General features: G+C 48.2%; 1 protein-coding gene across 2 annotated transcripts in view; it reads right to left on the reverse strand.

Annotated features, from left to right (window-relative positions):
* The window catches only part of RNF34 (ring finger protein 34), a 29,228-nt gene extending 14,495 nt beyond the window's left edge, over nt 1-14,733 (reverse strand). Inside the window, exon 1 of one of the 2 annotated variants that reach the window (XM_062182134.1) lies at nt 14,616-14,733. In XM_062182134.1, the coding sequence (XP_062038118.1) occupies nt 14,616-14,621 (6 nt within the window). In that variant the 5' untranslated portion in view covers nt 14,622-14,733. The remainder of the gene's footprint in view (nt 1-14,615) is intronic. The other variant, XM_062182135.1, reaches the window with a different exon arrangement.
* Nucleotides 14,734-18,295: the final 3,562 nt, after the last annotated feature.

Here is an 18,295-nt window from a genome sequence, read left to right on the forward strand (position 1 = left end):
CAGGGAGTGAACCAGTGGATGGAAGCCCTCTCTCTCCCTCTCTGTAATTTTGCTTTTCAAATAAATAAATCTTAAAGGGGGGGGGGGGGGCTGGCTCTGTGGCAGGTAAAAGCCCCAGCCTACAGTACCAGCATCCCTTATGGGTGTCAGTTCAAGTCCTGGCTGCTCCTCTTCTGATCCAACTGCCTGCAAACAGGCCTGGGCAAACAGTAGAAGATGGCCCAAGTCCTGGCTCCTGGTCAACACAGCTCTGGCTGTTCAGGCCATTTGGGGGTGAACCAGTGGTGCCCATATGGATGCCAACACTGGCCCCAAAATAAATCTTTAATAATAAAAAAAAAAAGACAAATTTACTTTGGTGCAAAAGTTTTTAATAATTCAGGATGGTTTTTTTTTTTTAAAGATTTGAGAGGCAGAGTCACAGAGAGAGAGAGAGACACAGAGGTCTTCCATCTGTTGGTTCACTCCCCAAATGGCCAAAACAGCGAGAGCTGGGCTGATCCAAAGCCAGGAGCTTCTTCCAGGTCTCCCACACGGGTGCAGGGGCCCAAGCACTTGGGACATCTTCCATTGCTTTCCCAGGCCGTAAGCAGGGAGCTAGATGGGAAATGGAGCAGCCAGGACTAGAGCCCATATGGGATGCCAGTGCCACAGGCAGAGGATTAACCTACCATGCCACAATGCTGACCCCAAAACAGTTTTTTCATAACACACATTTCCATGTTCTTTTTTTTTTTTTGACAGGCAGAGTGGACAGTGAGAGAGAGACAGAGAGAAAGGTCTTCCTCTGCCGCTGGTTCACCCTCCACTCCAATGGCCGCCTTGGCCAGCGCGCTGCAGCTGGCACACCGTGCTGATCCGAAGGCAGGAGCCAGGTGCTTCTCCTGGTCTCTCATGGGGTGCAGGGCCCAAACATTTGGGCCATCCTCCACTACACTCCCGGGCCATAGCAGAGAGCTGGCCTGGAAGAAGGGCAACCGGGACAGAATCCGGCGCCCCGACCAGGACTAGAACCTGGGGTGCCGGCGCCACTAGGCGGAGGATTAGCCTGTTGAGCCACGGCGCTGGCCACATTTCCATGTTCTTGAAGACTATATATACTCATGTGTTTCAAAAATTTTAAGATTTATGTATTTGAAAGGCAGAGTTGCAGAGAGAGATGGAGAGTCTCTCTCTCTCTCATACACAGGAGAGGTAGAGGGAGAAGAAGGGGGAGATATCTTCCACCTGCTGGTTCTCTCCCCAAACAGCCACCAACACCTAGAACTGGCCCGGTCAAGAAGCCAAGAGCTTCATCTTGGTCTCTCATGTGGGTGCAGGGACCCAAACACAAGGGCCATCATCTACTGCTTTTTACCAGGCCATTAGCAGGGAGCTGGATGGGAAGCAGAGCAACTGGGACTTGAACCAGCACCCATATAGGATGTTGGCACTGCAGAAAGTAGTTTTACCTGCTATGCCACATTGTCAGTCCTAATAATTCATACTTTTAATACCTCAGGGGGCCGGCAATGTGGTGCAGTAGGTTAGGCATCTGCTTGCAGCACCAGCATCCCATACAGGTGCCAGTTCAGGTTCTGGCTGTTCTAATTACAAACCAGCTCCCTGCAGCTGGTCTAGGAAGGTAGTGTAGGCCCAAGTGCTGGGGCCCCTGCACCCCAGTGGGGGGCCCATGCACCCTAGTAGGAGACCCAGAAGAGGCTCCTGGTTCCTGGCTTTTGATCAGCCCAGCTCCGGCTGTTGCAGCCATTTAGGGAGTGAACAAGCAGAAGGAAGGCCTCTCTGTCTCTCCTTGTCTGTAACTCTGCCTCTCAAGTAAATACATAAACATTAAAAAAAAAAGTCAGTTTCTAAATATATAACTCAGACTCCAGAGCCATGGTTTGCTTAATCCATAAAGGCAAGAAAATCCAGATTTTTTTAAAAAAGATTTATTTTATTTGGAAGACAGAGTTACAGAGAGAGGTAAAGACAGAGAGAGGTCTTCTATCCACTGGTTCACTCCCCAGATGGCCACAATAGTCGGAGCTGTGCTGATTTGAAGCCAGGAGCCAGGAGCTTCTTCCGGATCTCCCACGTGGGTGCAGGGGCCCAAAGACTTGGGCCATCTTCTACTGCTTTCCCAGGCCATAGCAGAGAGCTAGATTGGAAGAGGAGCAGTGGGGACTAGAACGGGCACCCATATGGGATGCCGGCACTTCAGGCCAGGGCTTTAACCTGCTGCGCCACAGGGCCATCCCCCAAAATCCAGATTTGCTAACAGTTACTTCAAAGCAATTATTCTTCTAAGCAAAAGATTCATCCACAGTTCCTTTTTTTTTTTTTTTTTTTTAAAGATTTATTTATTTGAAAGTCAGAGTTACACAGAGAAGGAAAGGCAGAGAGAGAGAGGGGTCTTCTATCCATTGGTTCATTCCCAATGGAAGGAGAGGGGGAGGGAGAGAGGGAGAGAGGGAGAGGGAGAGGCCTTCCATGCACAAATTCATTCCTTAAATGGCTGCAACAGCAAGAGCTGGGCCAATCCAAAGCCAGAATCTAGGAGCTTCTTCTGGTTCTCCCATGCGGGTACAGCGGCCCAAGGACTTGAGCCATCTTCTATTCTTTTCCCAAGCCATAGCAGAGAGCTGGATTGGAAGTGAAGCAGCCGGGACTCAAACTAGTGCCCATATGGGATCCTGGCACTGCAGATGGCAGCTTTACCAGCTACTCCACAGTGTAGGCCCTTAAATTATTTTTTTAAAAAAGATTTTAAAGAGAGATTCATTTATTTTATTTGAAAAGCAGAGTAAGTATATATCGACAGACAGCAAGTTCTTCCATCTGCTGGTTCACTCTCCAGATGGCCTCAATGGTCAAGGCTGGGGCAGACAGAAGTCAGGAGCTTCATCTGGGTCTCCCATGTGGGTACAGGGGCCCAAGTACCTGGGTCATCTTCTGCTGCTTTTCCATGCACATTAGCAATGAGCTGGATTGGAAGTGAAGCAGTTGGAAACCAGTGCCCATTTGGGATGCTGGCTGGCATTGCAGGTGGTAGCTTAACCTGCTAAGCCACAGTGCCAGCCCCAAATTATTTTTTCTTGGTAAAGATTAATTAAAGTTTTATTTATTTTATTTGAAATGTACAGTGAGAGAGAGAAATCTTCCTTCCACTGATTCACTTTCCAAATGGCCATAACAGCCAAGGCTGGGCCAGGCCAAAGCCAGGAGCTCCACTCAAATCTTCCATATGTGTGGTAGGGGCCCAAGCATTTTAATCATCTTCTGCTGCCTTCACAGGCCCAATACCAGGAAACCATGTGGGAAGTGGAACAGCAGGGTCTCAAATCACTACCCCAATATGGGATACTGCTTTAAAAAGAGTTACCTTAACCAGCTGCTCCACAGTGTGGCCCTCAGTAAAAGATTAATTAAAAGATTATGACCTAGCAAACCAAAAATTTGAAATGAGATTCCCTTTCAAAAGCAGCAGTGTCACGTCTTGCCCTTCATACCAGTTTTTTTTTTTTTTTTTTGACAGGCAGAGTAGATAGTGAGAGAGAGAGACAGAGAGAAAGGTCTTCCTTTTTGCCGTTGGTTCACCCTCCAATGGCCGCTGCAGTCGGCACATTGTGCTGATCCGAAGCCAGGAGCCAGGTGCTTCTCCTGGTCTCCCATGTGGGTGCAGGGCCCAAGGACTTGGGCCATCCTCCACTGCCTTCCCGGGCCATAGCAGAGAGCTGGACTGGAAGAGGGGCAACCGAGATAGAATCCAGTGCCCCAACCGTGACTAGAACCCGGTGTGCCGGCGCTGCAAGGTGGAGGATTAGCCTGTTAAGCCACGGCGCTGGCCAACCCTTCATACCAATTTTACAATGAGTTAAGGAAGGATATAACTGCTAAAACCACGTTAATGGTACAATTATTAAAATCCTTGACTGACATAAAACCTATGATCAAGTTGGAGAATTCTGGAGAAAGATTTTGAGTATCTCCCTCTTCCCCACCTCCCCCCAAAATCTGGAATACTTATTTTACTGAGCTATTACACCAGTTTTAACACTTTCCTTGTGTTATGTTTAAAAAAATAAGTAGGCCGATGTTGTGGCACAGCAGGTCAAGAGACCACCTGCAACACTGCCATCCCTCACGGGAGCCCCAATCTGAGTCCCGGCTGCCCCACTTCAGACCCAGCTCCCTGCTAATGCACCTGGGAAAGCAGCGGAAGATGGCCCAAGTGCTTGGGCTCCTACATCCATGTGAGAGACCAGGATGGAGCTCCTGGCTCTTGGCTTTGGCCTTGCCTGGCCTGGCCCCAGCTGTTGTTGCCAGTTGAAGTATGAACCAACAGATGGAAGTTCTGTTTTTCCCTCTCTTTCACTCTGCCTTTCAATTAGATAAAATAAATACCATTTCAAGTTTATTCACAGTTGCAGCCTAGAAAACTTAAAGAGGTGCCTCATTATCTGCTTTAGGAGCTTTATGTGGTATATTTAACACAACTGGTTAATTGCAAAACCCACTTTGCCCATGTAAGTGAAAAATCTACACTGCTATCTTGGTCCTGTGAAATCCAGAACTTGCTATTTAGTGTACATTCTACCTTCATTACTTTTGGCAAGATATTCTCCCTTAGCACTCAGTTGCATTGTTTCCTTTCCTTCATTCATTAATTCTGAGGACTGTAAGAGGATAGATTATATTACCTTTTTTTTTTTTTGACAGACAGAGTGGACAGTGAGAGAGACAGAGAGAAAGGTCTTCCTTTGCCGTTGGTTCACCCTCCAATGGCCGCCGCGGCTGGCGCACCGCGCTGATCCGATGGCAGGAGCCAAGTGCTTCTCCTGGTCTCCCATGCGGGTGCAGGGCCCAAGCACTTGGGCCATCCTCCACTGCACTCCCTGGCCACAGCAGAGAGCTGGCCTGGAAGAGGGTCAACCGGGACAGAATCTGGTGTCCTGACCGGGACTAGAACCCGGTATGCCGGCGCCGCAAGGCGGAGGATTAGCCTAGTGAGCCGTGGCGCCGGCCTGATTATATTACCTTTTTAAAAAGTACAGGGGCCGGCACTGTGGTGCAGCGGGTTAAAGCCCTGGCCATACGGGATGCCGGTTCGAGGCCCAGCTGCTCCACTTCCCATCCAGCTCTCTGCTGTGGCCTGGGAAAGCAGCGGAAGATGGCCCTGCACCCACGTGGGAGACCCGGAAGAAGCTCCTGGCTCCTGGCTTTGGATCAGCACAGCTCCAGCCATTGCAGCCAACTGGGGAGTAAACCAGCGGACTCTGTCTCTGCCTCTCCTTTTCTCTATGTAACTCTGATTTTCAAGTCAATAAATAAATCTTTTTAAAAAAATGTGATGCTTGGATCCTAGCCCCAGAGCTTCTGATTTCACTCGTCTGAGGTATATCCTGGGCATGAGAAGTTTCTAAACTCCTCAGATAATTCTGATAAACTGTCAAAGTCAAAAAGTTTAAGGCCCACAGTGGCTTAGTTGGTCCATTTGGGGTGCCAACATCCCATATCAGAGTGCCTGGGATTGAGTCCTGGCTCCTCCACTTCCAAACCACTTTCTTGTTAATGCTCCTGGGAGATAGCATATGATGGCCCAAGTAGCTAGATTCCTGCCACCCATATGGGAGACCTGGCCCTTAGCTACAGCCTGTTCCAGCCCTGGATGCTGCAGACATTTGAGTGAAAGAACCAGCAAAAGGAAGATATCTCTCATTAAAAAAAAAAAAAAAAGGCCGGCGCCGTGGCTCAACAGGCTAATCCTCCGCCTTGCGGCACCGGCACACCGGGTTCTAGTCCCGGTCGGGGCACCGATCCTGTCCCGGTTGCCCCTCTTCCAGGCCAGCTCTCTGCTGTGGCCAGGGAGTGCAGTGGAGGATGGCCCAAGTGTTTGGGCTCTGCACCCCATGGGAGACCAGGATAAGCACCTGGCTCCTGCCATCGGAACAGCGCGGTGCGCCGGCCGCAGCGCGCTACCGCGGCGGCCATTGGAGGGTGAACCAACGGCAAAAGGAAGACCTTTCTCTCTGTCTCTCTCTCACTGTCCACTCTGCCTGTCCAAAAAAAAAAAAAAAGGTAGGGGACAGCACTGTGGTATAGTGGGTAAATCTGCCACCTGCAGTGCCAACATCCCATATGGGTGTCAGTTCAAATCCTGGCTGTTCCACTTCCAACCCAGCTCCCTGCTAATGTGCCTGGGAAAGCAGAAGAGCAGAAGATAGCCCAAGACCCAGGGCCCCGCACTCATGTGGCAGTCCTGGATGAAGCTTCTGGATCCTGATTTCGACCTGGCTCAGCCCTGGCTGTTGAGGCCATTTGGGAAGTGAATCAGTGGACAGACTTATTTATTTGAACTTCAGGGTTACAGAGAGAGAAACAAAGATCTTCCCATCATCCCCAGATGGCTGCAATGGCCAGTACTGGGCCAGGCCAAAACCAGGAGCTTCATCTAGGTCTCTTACATGGGTAATGAGCCCAAACACTTGGGCCATCTTCTGCTGCTTTTTCCAGGCCATTAGCAGAGAGCTGGATTGGAAGCAGAGCAGCCAGGACACAAACAGGTGCCCATATGGGATGCCAGCATTGAGGCAGTGGCTTTACCCACTACCCTACAAAATATTGGCCCCAACAAGCAAATCTTAGAAAAAAGGCTAAGGTCTGCTCAGTGTAAGGGAAGATCTCTTTCCTGCTTACATAGTTTCAGCTGGAACACCACCCTCCATATTCCCTCCAGAATGCCTGTGGTCACTTGTGAAGCTGTGCTCCCCAAAACCTGTCTGCATTTCTTCTTACAATAATGCACAGGCCTCGAGCTTTGCACTTTCCTGTATGGTTTCCTCAATATGGTTTCCCCAATCCTTTCAGAAAGGCTCAGGTGAACTTTTTGCTTTGAGGCAAAGACAGAGCTGGAGCCAACGCTGTGACATAGAGGGGCTAGAGCAGCTGTTTACAGTGCCAGCATCCCATATGGACACGGGTTCGAGTTCTGGCTGCCCCACTTCCAATCCAGCTTCCTGCTAGTACACCTGGGAAAGCAGCAAAAGATGGTTCTAGTTCTTGGGCCCCTATCACCCATGTGGAAGACCTGGGAGAAGCTCCTGACTTCAGACCAGCCCAGCTCTGCCCGTTGTGGCCATCTGGGGAGTGAACCAGCAGACAGAAGCTTGCTTTCTCTGTAACTCTTTCAAATAAATAAATCTTTAAAAAAAGACAAACAAAGCTCCCATACATTGGTTCACTCCCCAAATGACTGCAAAATTCAGGACTAGGCCAGTCAATCCAGATCTCCCATTTAGGTGGCAGGAACCCAAATACTTTAGCCATCACCATAACCTCTAAGCATATGCATTAGCAAAAAGCTGGAACCAGAGATGGGTATTGGACCCAGGTACTCTGAAATGAGACATAGGCGTCTCAGGCAGAGAGAAATAGAGATATCTCGATCTATCTTCCATCTGCAGGTTCACTCCCCAAATGCCACAACAGCTAGGGCTATACCATGTTGAAATCGGGAGCCTAGAACTCAATCCAAGTCTCTCAGTGGGTAGCAGGGACTCTAGCCATCATTTGCTGTCTTCCAGGGTACATAACAGCAAGAAGCTGGATTGGAAATGGAGCGAAGACTTAAACCCAAGGACTTTACCATGGGGTCCAGGTATCCCAAGCAACTTAACCACTGTACCAAATGCTTGCCCTGATAGTCTGCCCCTCAGTTGAGTTTATAACAATTTAATGATTCTAGGGGCTGGCGCCATGGCTCACTTGGTTAATCCTTGGCCTGCAGCGCTGGCATCCTATATGGGCACCACTTCTAGTCCCGGTTGCTCCTCTTCCAGTCCAGCTCTCTGCTGTGACCAGGGAGGGCAGTGGAGGATGGCCCAAGTGCTTGGGCCCTGCACCCGCATGGGAGACCAGGAGGAGGCACCTGGCTCCTGGCTTTGGGTCGATGGCGGCCATTTGGGGAGTGGACCAACGGAGGGAAGACCTCTCTCTCTCTCACTGTCTAACTCTATCTGTCAAATAAAAAAATAAAATAAAGTAAAATATAAGGCCGGCGCCGCGGCTCAATAGGCTAATCCTCAGCCTTGTGGCACCGGCACACCGGGTTCTAGTCCCGGTCGGAGCACCGGATTCTGTCCCGTTTGCCCCTCTTCCAGGCCAGCTCTCTGCTATGGCCCGGGAGTGCAGTGGAGGATGGCCCAAGTCCTTGGGCCCTGCAGCCCATGGGAGACCAGGAGAAGCACCTGGCTCCTGCCATCGGATCAGCGCGGTGCGCCAGCCGCAGCGGCCATTGGAGGGTGAACCAACGGCAAAGGAAGACCTTTCTCTCTGTCTCTCTCTCTCACTGTCCACTCTGCCAGTCAAAAAAATAAATAATAAGATATTAAAAAAAAATAATGATTCCGGGGCCTGCACTGCGGCATCAGCATCCCAAATAGGTACTGGTTCAAGACCCAGCTGCTCCACATCCGATCCACCTCTCTGCTAATGTGCCTGAGAAAGCAGCAGAAGATGGCCCAAGTGCTTAAGCCCCTGCACCCATGTGGGAAACCCGAAGGAAGCTACTGGCGCCTGGATTCAGTCTGGCCCAGCCCATCTCTCTTTCTATCTCTCCCTCTCTATAACTCTGCCTTTCAAATAAACAGTAAAATATATTAAACAATTTAATGATTCTTGTTAGTTCCTTTCCTTTTCCCCCACATACCAACCTCAAACTTCTGGTGGAATTTAGTACCTTCTTTCAGTTTGCTGGCCCAAACTTTTATTTCCTAGTTTACTCTTCTACATGCTTTCTTATGTGATATCTCCAATATTGGGAGAAAGTTGGTGATTTCTGGGTCAAAAGCAGCTATCATTTAAACTTTTTATTCTCTTCCTCCAAGTTGAAGATTCCACCTCAGAAGATAATCCTTCCAGGATTGGGCTCTGTCTACATTGCCTCCCCTTTAGTGTATTTTCTCTTTCCGTATTTTCCCATAAAATACCAATTTCATGAATTTCTTATGCATGTTCCCTCAAGGTACACACAACTGTCACCTTGAGATATGCCTAATAAAGCTTGAAGTATCCTATACTTCAATCTTACCCTCTCAAATCTGTCCAAATTTCCTGTTACTACTTGAAGGATCTATAAAAGCAATTGGGGGGTGGAGCGGCACTGTGGCACATCAGGTAAAGCCACCACCTGCAATGCTGGCATCCCTTGTGGGCACCAGTTCAAGTCCCGGCTCCTCCTCTTCCCATCCAGCTCTCTTCTATGGCCTGGGAAAGCAGTGGAAGATGGCCCAAGACCTTGGGCTCTTGCTCCAACATGGGAAGACCTGGAAGAAGCTCCTGGCTCCAGATCAGCACAATTCCGGCCACTGCAGCCATCTGGGGAGTGAATCAGCAGATGGAAGACCTCTCTCTCTGCCTCCCCTTCTCTCTGTGTATAACTCTGACTTTCAAATAAGTAATTCTTTAAAAAAAAAAGTTTTGGAGACCTAAGTTCATATTCTTTCCCTTTCCATCTCTGTCTTCCTTTTCCTTTGAGTTTCCGCCAGTTCAATCAGTCTGTATTCATTTTCTTTTATGCATGCACTCCTCCCATTTTGGTAGTTAAGATTGTAGCAAATTTTCCAAATTATTTCCTTCGAAGTTTTCTAAGCAAACCCAGTTCCGAGAAAGACAATGTCTTTACTGGGTACAACTCTCTGGCTTTTGAATCTGCATTAAGTTCACTGAGTTGTGGCTCTGCCTCAATTCCAAAAAGGCGTATTCCTTATATGACAAATGGAAATTTTAATGTTTGCTTTTTTACTTCACACCAATTAGAGAACATGACTTAAGCTTTGTAGCCAACTAACTGGTCCTGCTAATATGCTACCTAATCACCAGCACAACTGAGCAAGGGCAGCTTACCACCTAGTTGAGTGGAGACCAGAATGCCATCCTCCCTATAGAAAAACTGAGAAAGTACCGAGTCTGGCCAAGTGTAGTTCTTTCACTGGAACCAACAACATCAAGTTCTTTTTTCCCCCCAGGTAACAGAAAGGCTTGAATGTGCTCCTCCCAAACCATTCCGTCAGAACGAATTAGGAATTCCCTCCCCTCTATAGGAGGGGATGGCAAAGAATTAGCCACAAACCTAAATAATTTGCCGAGAGAGTGGCACCGTCAGTTTCCAGCACAGTGACATAGGTTACCACAACAACAGACCACCAGCCTCTCAGTAGGATTCATGTGATATAAGCCCAGTCCACACCATCATCTCAGTCAACAAAAGTTAAGAAGAAATAGGTTCCATTTCTCTGCAACAGCAGCTTAGCCCTTTTTCTGGTTAAATGCCAATTTTCAAATGGACTCAACATTCAGTGTCTGTGTATGAATGACCTAATGCACTTTTAGACTCCCGAGTGGGAGGGAGAGGTAGCAAGGGAGGTTGGGTGGTAAAGATACTTCAAAATGCTAACTTTAAAAAAATCAACAAAAAGTTTACCACAAATCTTGAATCCTCAACTACATCAGGATGTGATTCCTTTTAATGATGTCATCAAATGTAAAATTAACTAGCCAGACTAGAAATGAAAAATAAATGGGGCCGGGACTGTGGCACAGCAGGTAAAGCCACCGCCTGCAGTGCCAGCATTCCATAAGGGCACCGGTTCTAGTCCTGGCTGCTCCACTTCCGATCCAGCTCTCTGCTGTGGCCTGGGAAAGCAGTGGAAGATGGCCCAAGTATTTGGGTCCCTGTACCCGTGTGGGAGACCCAGAAGAAAGCTTCTGGCTCCTGGCTTTGGATCAGGGCAGCATCTGCCATTACAGTTAATTTGGGAGACCTCTCTGCCTCTCCTTCTCACTCTATGTAACCCTTTCAAATAAATAAATAAATCTGGAAAAAAAAAGAAAACTAAGTACCAAAAATTTTTTCTAAGTCATTTGATTATAGGTAAACAGCAGTAATAATAATCCTACAGGTCTACTTTACTTACTGTAACTCTACATGAAATACAGTAATATATTTCACACATTAAAGATGAACCTTGGAAGTTTCAAATTGAAAAATGTTAATTTTCTCAGGGGTTTTAAGCTCCTAGGATCAAACAAGGATTCAGTTCTTCCACCAAAGATTTTCCTCAGAGAATTCTCCCACTACAGGTTTTGTTTAAACTCTAGATAACCTTGAACTGCCAAAAGTCAAGGTCCCTGTGTTTAGTAGGAAAAAGATGTCTCAAAGCTTAGTGCCAGTGATTTTAAAAACCAGTTTCATAGTTTAAACTCTTCTACAGAATTCAAAGCAAAGCAGAAAAAACAGATGAGATAATAAGCAAAGTCTTCAATCTATTTAGAGCCATTTAAGAAACATGCTCCTCTGAAGCAGAACTTATTGAAACTGCTGCTTCAATTGACATAAATTTGAAGAGAATTCTGCCTTCCTGACAACTGAATCTCCAATCATATATACGAAGGAAGAAATTACATCCTAAATTCTTTCTCTCTTTAATATATGGACATTAACTAGGCTGCAAAAACAGATGTGGACCTTAAAATGTAGTAAATTTTAGGCAAGATCTTGGCCAAATTGAAAGATTTTTAATAGCAATGTGTGTAGATCATAAATATCACTTTCTTTATGTTGAGGTTTTTTTAAATAATGTACTTGACCCTTACCACCACTGCCCAACCTTTCATAGGAAAAAAAAAGATAGGTAAATTAGATTTAGTAAATTACTATCTCCTTGCTATTTCATTTTGAGCATGAAAAGATGAATGTGGTTAGAACAATTATAAGTAAAATCAATACAAATATGAAGAACAGGAAGAAGGGTTAAATCAAATTAACACAGGACAATTTGGATTTTTTTTTTAATCCTTCATAGAGAGTTAATTAGCTCCAATGATAAACAGTTACATGAATTTGATAGGCAAACCTATTTCAAAACATCAGTCACTAAACAAAAAAATTAAAGGAGAAAATATCCATTCCACACATATATTAAAATCAGCTACTCCTAGGTTTAAGTGAGGATGTACTTACCTATTTGCTTAGCTTTTAAATTTTAATTCCACTGAGAGAAGTACTACTTACAGGAACATTCAGAGTTAGATTTCCATGACTTCTACAATCACTGACTCTGCCTAGTAACCTCCAGATAAGTACAGCCACAATTTAACAATTTCAGTATAAATCAACATAAAATTAAATAAACAAAGAAGCCCAAATACTGAATGTTGTAGCTCAAGTTTCATGGAAACATAAAATAAAAGCAGCATTCATGACGAGTCATCTAGCACAGCTTAATGACTATTTGGGTCTACAGTTTGCTTCAGAAAATACAGTACCTTTTCTAATTTTCAACTTTGCTTTTAAAACTAACTTAGAAAGCAGTATCTTCACTTACATCCAAAAGACACTTCTGTATTTAAAGCACTTAAAAATTAACACTGGATCTGTCCCTAATTCTCTTCCTCCACATCCAGCTTCTTGAGCGGCCACAAATTTAATGCTAATAAAGATACTGGCGGCCGGCGCCGCGGCTCACTAGGCTAATCCTCTGCCTGCGGCGCCGGTACCCTGGGTTCTAGTCCTGGTTGCTCCTCTTCCAGTCCAGCTCTCTGCTGTGGCCCGGGAAGGCAGTGGAGGATGCCCCAGGTCCTTGGGCCCTGCACCCGCATGGGAAACCAGAAGGAAGCACCTGGCTTCAGATCGTTGCAGCGCGCGGCCGTAGCGGCCATTTGCGGGGTGAATCAACAGAAGGAAGACCTTTCTCTCTCTCTAACTCTGCCTGTTAAAAAAATTAAAAAAAAAAAAAAAAAAAAGGTACTGGCATACTTTGAGATATTTGTGAACATGTATGTAAGACCTCTGCTTTGTTTTTGTATCTTAACATATCAAATTGATGGCTTTAGAAAGTGAAGCTACTAAATACATCTTCTAGAAGGGCGGGGCGGCAACACTGTGCTGTAGAAGGTTAAGAGTCCATCTGCAGTGTTGGCATGCCATACGGGTGCCAGTTCAAGTACACTTCCAATCCAGCTCCCTGCTAATGCGCCGGGAAAAACAGCCGATGGCCAAAGGCCTTGGACTCCTGCACCTCCTTGGGAGACCCAGAAGCAGCTCCTGGCTTTGGCTGGCCCAACAGTGGCTATTGCGGCCATTTGGGGAGTGAACCAGAAGGAAGATCTCTCTGCTTCTGCCTCTCCTTCTCTGTAATTCTTTCAAATAAATAAGTCTTTAAAAAAAAAGATAAAAACAAAGCTACTTCCAGACGTTTTAGTAGGCATTCTAAACTGACGTAAAATCTTAAAACTAAATTGGAAAGTTAAAGAGTAGAACAGGAGTTCGGTCTGTAACTGACTGTGAACAATCAATTGAGATAATTCACTACCTCCGGACCAGCCAATTGGAAAGTTAAAAAAAACAAGTTATTACAATATGTTAGCACTTCAAGGCCCAGCTCAAAAGCTACTTATTCCAAAAATCCAGCTTGCTTCCTGCAGCCAGAAGGATCCTTTCTAGTTCTTGTGGGTTTTGTACTTTGGGGATCCATCATTGTGCCTTGCAACGCCATCACCTGCAAATGTCTCTTCTCCTTCCTAAAGTGTGGGGCGGTATTCTGAATTATTTCTACTCACCGGCTCTTCCTCTTGGCTAAGACATCATAAGAAATGTTCAGCTAACTATCTGCTGAATTTCCCTAGCCACTGGACACTCCCTTTCAGTCTTCCACAGTTAAGTCCTTAATGCTTTGTGAAGGCACTGTTAATCCGGCAGCTCGTTCTGTTGTTTTCCTTACCCACACCAAGCCACCTCTTCCTTCGAGTAACGACACCGTCTACCTGTGAGAGAGTAGCATCGCCTCCTGACTCAGCCCAGTCTGCTCTAACTTCGGCAAATGAATCAATGCCTCCACTCGCTGCGGTGCGCAGAGCTCTGCAGAACGCAGCCATCCAGTCGAGGGAACCGTCTCCCCAAAGTAGGTCAGGATCCGGCCCCCCCTTCTCAACTTCTCACCAGCGAGGCTCCCACGCTCTCACTCCCACCTTGGGGGACTCAAGCTGCCACACTTGCTCGCGGCGTGCCGAGCGCCGGCCGACACGCACCCAGTTCGCGGGCGCCCTACCTAGGTCCCGGCCCCAGCGCGAAGCCCACAGAGACCACCAGCCGGGTGCGACCCCCGCCCCCCCCGCGCCGTTTCTCACCTGTTGGCCCGGCCCCCGCCTCCCCCGCGTCGCTCCTTCCCCTCGGGTCCCGTGACGCTCCCGACATTCGGGTTAGTTCAAGGACTCCGGGAGGGAGAGGGCACGGCGTGGGCAGAGGCACGCCGGAGCCCAGGCCTTGGCACCGGCGGGCCCCGGAGGAAGCGCACAGGGCCGGGCCAGGCCGGAGAGGGGCCCACCAGGCGAAGGCGCGGGGGGCGCCGGCCTCTCCTCGCTCCCAGGGCCCGCTGACCGGAGGAGCGCCGGCAGCCTGAGAGAGCCGGGAGCCCGCGTTCTCCTCCCCGTGCCGGCCGGCTGGGCGACCTCCTCCGCCGGAGGTCTCTGAGGTGCCGGCCGGGTAACCGCTGGGGCGTGAAGAAAGGAGGCGCTCCGGGCGCGCTGGCCACGTAGGACAGGCGACAAGGGTCTGCCCGGCCTCCCCGGCCTCTCACCTTCATGGCCGCGACCGCCCCGACTCGGTCGGCTCTGCCGGGGAACTCAGCACCATAGCAGCCCCTCGCCCAGCCGCCCGACCGCCTTGCTTCTGGGCGGCGATTACAGAGCCTCCTGAGGCGACCGAGCGTCCGCACGTAAGGGGCGTGGCCACGCTCGCCGCGCGCCCCGGGAAGAAGGCCGAGCGGCGGCCGGGTAAGCCAATCCGGAGTCGGCGCTCGGGGGCCGGTCTCCAGAGCCAATGAGGTGCCGGGAATGGGGCGGGGCCTCCGGCGCCGCGGGGTGGCCGGGCGAGAACTCCGTTCCGCCGGGAGGAGGAAGGGGAGCGGCTGGGTGTGGCGGGCGGCGCTGCCCTGAGCGGCGCTGTGGGCTGGGTGGCGGAAATGGAGGAGCCTGCGGGTCCCGAACGGGCTGCTGCCTCAGAGATCCGCCGGGAAGCGCGCCGGGTGGTGGGAAGGTCGTACCGTCCGAGCAGGGCCTCGGATTTCTCCTCAAGTGCTCTCGTGGTGAGCGGCAGCTGCCCGCGCTAGAACGCGACGCCTGGAAAACAGGGTTTATCGAAAACACTTGGAGAACCAGGGGCTCGCCAATCCTAACGGCCCTATTAGAGCGCCAGGAAAATAATCAGAACCCTCGCTCAATAGAAAATTCGCGTGATTCCTCGGAATGAGCATTTTTGGAGCAGAGAAATGAAGGCAGTGAATTTAAGATGCCAAGTTCTTCAGCCTGACTGGATGGCACTCAGTGGCTTTTCGGACACATCGTTCACCTCTCGTTCAACCAGGGTGTAGAAATTTAAATAGACGTGAAGATGTCAATTTGCTGCTCTTCTTAAGGACCTCATTATTTTTTTAAAAGATTTATTTATTCAAGAAAAAGAAAAACAAATAAAAGAAAAACGATTTATTTATTCATTTGTAAGTCAGAGTTACACAGAGAGAGGAGAGGCAGAGAGAGAGGTCTTCCATCCACTGATTCACTCCCCGACTGGCTGCAATGGCTGGAGCTGCGCCGATCCGAAGCCAGGAGCCAGGAGCTTCTTCGGGGTCTCCCACGAGGGTGCAGAGGCCCAAGGACCTGGACTATCTTCCATTGCTTTTCCAGGCCATAGCAGAGAGTTGGATTGGAAGTGGAGCAGCCAGGTCTTGAACCGGCACACATGTGGGATGCCGGCACTGCAGTCAGCAGCTTTACCCGTTACATCACAGCAACGGCCTCTTTAATAGACTTCTTGAATATACTGTGTTAGATCAAACCACACACCAAACTGGGCCATTCATTCTCTTAATCAGAAATTGTTTTCCTTGCTTCAAACAATTCACAGATAATGTAATTTCTCATCCAGGATAGTCCTCAGTTTTCTTTGAAAAAATACACAAAAATCTTTTTCCTCACCTGTCAGGGAAACAGCTAGGTTTACTGGAAGGGGAAGTATTTTAATATTTTTGTATTTTTTTTTATTTGAAAGGCAGAGAAACATAATAGAGAGCTCCCATACACTGGTTCACTCAGCAAATGTCCCCAGTAGCCATAGCCAGACCAGGCTGAAGCCAAGAGCTAGGAACCCAACCCACATGGGTGGCAGGGACCCAAATACTTGAGTCACCTTCTGCCTCTCAAGATGTGTGTGAATTACCAAGAAGCTGGAATTGAAGTGGAGTCTCCAGCGCAAGGTGTCCCAGGTGGTGCCTTTAAGAGCTATACAAAATGCCACCCTAGAAGAAAAGGTATTCTCATGATGTAGGTTTAAAGAGACTCGTCAAACTTGGCTCAGGTTACAAAGCTATGGTACTGTTTCATCAGGAGTTAATAAATAAGGGCTGGCACTCTGGCTTAGTAGTGTAAGACCACCACAAAACACCAAACACCGGAGTAAGGGAAAGGGTTTATTGACGGGGAGGGGGCAAAGAAGGAAGGGAGGGGATAGAGAGAAAGAGAAAGAGAGAACAGGTGCAGGAGGCAGGTCTTGTTATACCTTTGCAGGGAACCTCTACCTGGAAGAGGCTCCTGGCTCCTGGCTTCAGATCAGCTCAGCTCTGGCTGTTGCAGCCATTTGGGAAGTGAACCAGTAGATGGAAGACCTCTCTCCCTCTGCTCCCTCTGTAACTCTACCTCTCAAAAAAAAAAAAAAAAGTTAATGAATAAACACATGAAAAGATGCTCAACATCACTGGCCATTAGAGAAATGCAAATCAAAACCACAGATACTATGAACATCTATTAGTATGTCTAAAATAAAAAAGACATAAATGTTGGTGAAGATGTGGAGAATTTGGAATCCTCATTAGTGCTGGGAATGTAAAATGGTGCAGCTGCTTTAGGAAAGTCTGGTGATTCTTTCAAGATATTAATTACGGAGCTAGCCTATAACCCAGCAATCCCACTCATAGGTAATGTTTTGGGGTGGGAGAGTGGTTCAAGGTTAAGTTACCACTTGAGATACGTGAATCCCATACCAGAGTACCTAGTTCATGTCCCACCTGTTCTGCTTCCCACATCTTGTTAAAGCACACGTGGGAGGCAGCAGGTGATGACCCAGTTATCTGGATCCCTGTCACCCACATGGAATTCCAAGTTCCTGTCTTCAGCTTGGCCTAGCACAGCTCCTGTGGACATCTGGGGTGTGAACCAGCTGATGGAAGATGTCTGTGTGTCTACTTCTCTCTCTCAGCCTTTCAAATAAGATGAAAATAGTGTTCATAGCAGCATTATTCATAGTAGCCAAAAAGTAGAAACCCAGATGTTCTTTATCTGATGAATGGATAAACAAAATGTGGTCTGAGTGAATTAGGGCTGACGCTGTGGCTCAACAGGCTAATCCTCCGCCTTGCGGCGCCGGCACCCCGGATTCTAGTCCCGGTCGGGGCACTGGATTCTGTCCCGGTTGCCCCTCTTCCAGGCCAGCTCTCTGCTGTGGCCAGGGAATGCAGTGGAGGATGGCCCAAGTGCTTGGGCCCTGCACCCCATGGGAGACCAGGATAAGCACCTGGCTCCTGCCATCGGATCAGCGCGGTGCGCCGGCCGCAGCAGCGCGCCGGCCACAGCGGCCATTGGAGGGTGAACCAATGGCAAAAGGAAGACCTTTCTTTCTGTCTCTCTTTCACTATCCACTCTGCCTGTCAAAAAAAAAAAAAAAAAAAAAGAGTGAATTACTGATACATGCTACAAGGTGGATGATCCTGTAAAGCATGCTAAGTGAAAGAACCAGACACAAATAACCACATATTGTATGACTTCACTTATATGAAATGTCCAGAATACCCAAATCCATAGAGAAAGAAAGTAGAGTAGTGTTGTTGCCTAGGGGTGAGGGAGCTGGGGGAAAATTGAGTAATGGCTACTGGACACAGGTTTATTTTTGGATGATTTAAATGTTCTAAAATTGTTTGTGGGGATGATTGCACAATCCTGTGAATATGGAGTTGAACCATTTCTTTAAAGAAATATTTATTTTATTTTAAATGATTGGAGAGAGAGAAAGAGGGAGAGAGAGAAGGAGAGAGGAGGGGAGAGGGAGAGAGAGAGAGAGAGAGAGAGAGAGAGAGAATCTTGCATCTGCTGGTTAACTCCCCAAATGGCCAGGAGCTTCTTCCAGGCCTCCCCTGTGGGTGCAGAAACCCAAGCACTTAGGCCATCCTCTGCTACTTTCCCAGGCTCATTAGCAGGGAGCTAGATCAGC

This window comes from Lepus europaeus, chromosome 23 (genome assembly GCF_033115175.1).
Source record: "Lepus europaeus isolate LE1 chromosome 23, mLepTim1.pri, whole genome shotgun sequence".
Lineage (NCBI taxonomy): Eukaryota > Metazoa > Chordata > Mammalia > Lagomorpha > Leporidae > Lepus > Lepus europaeus.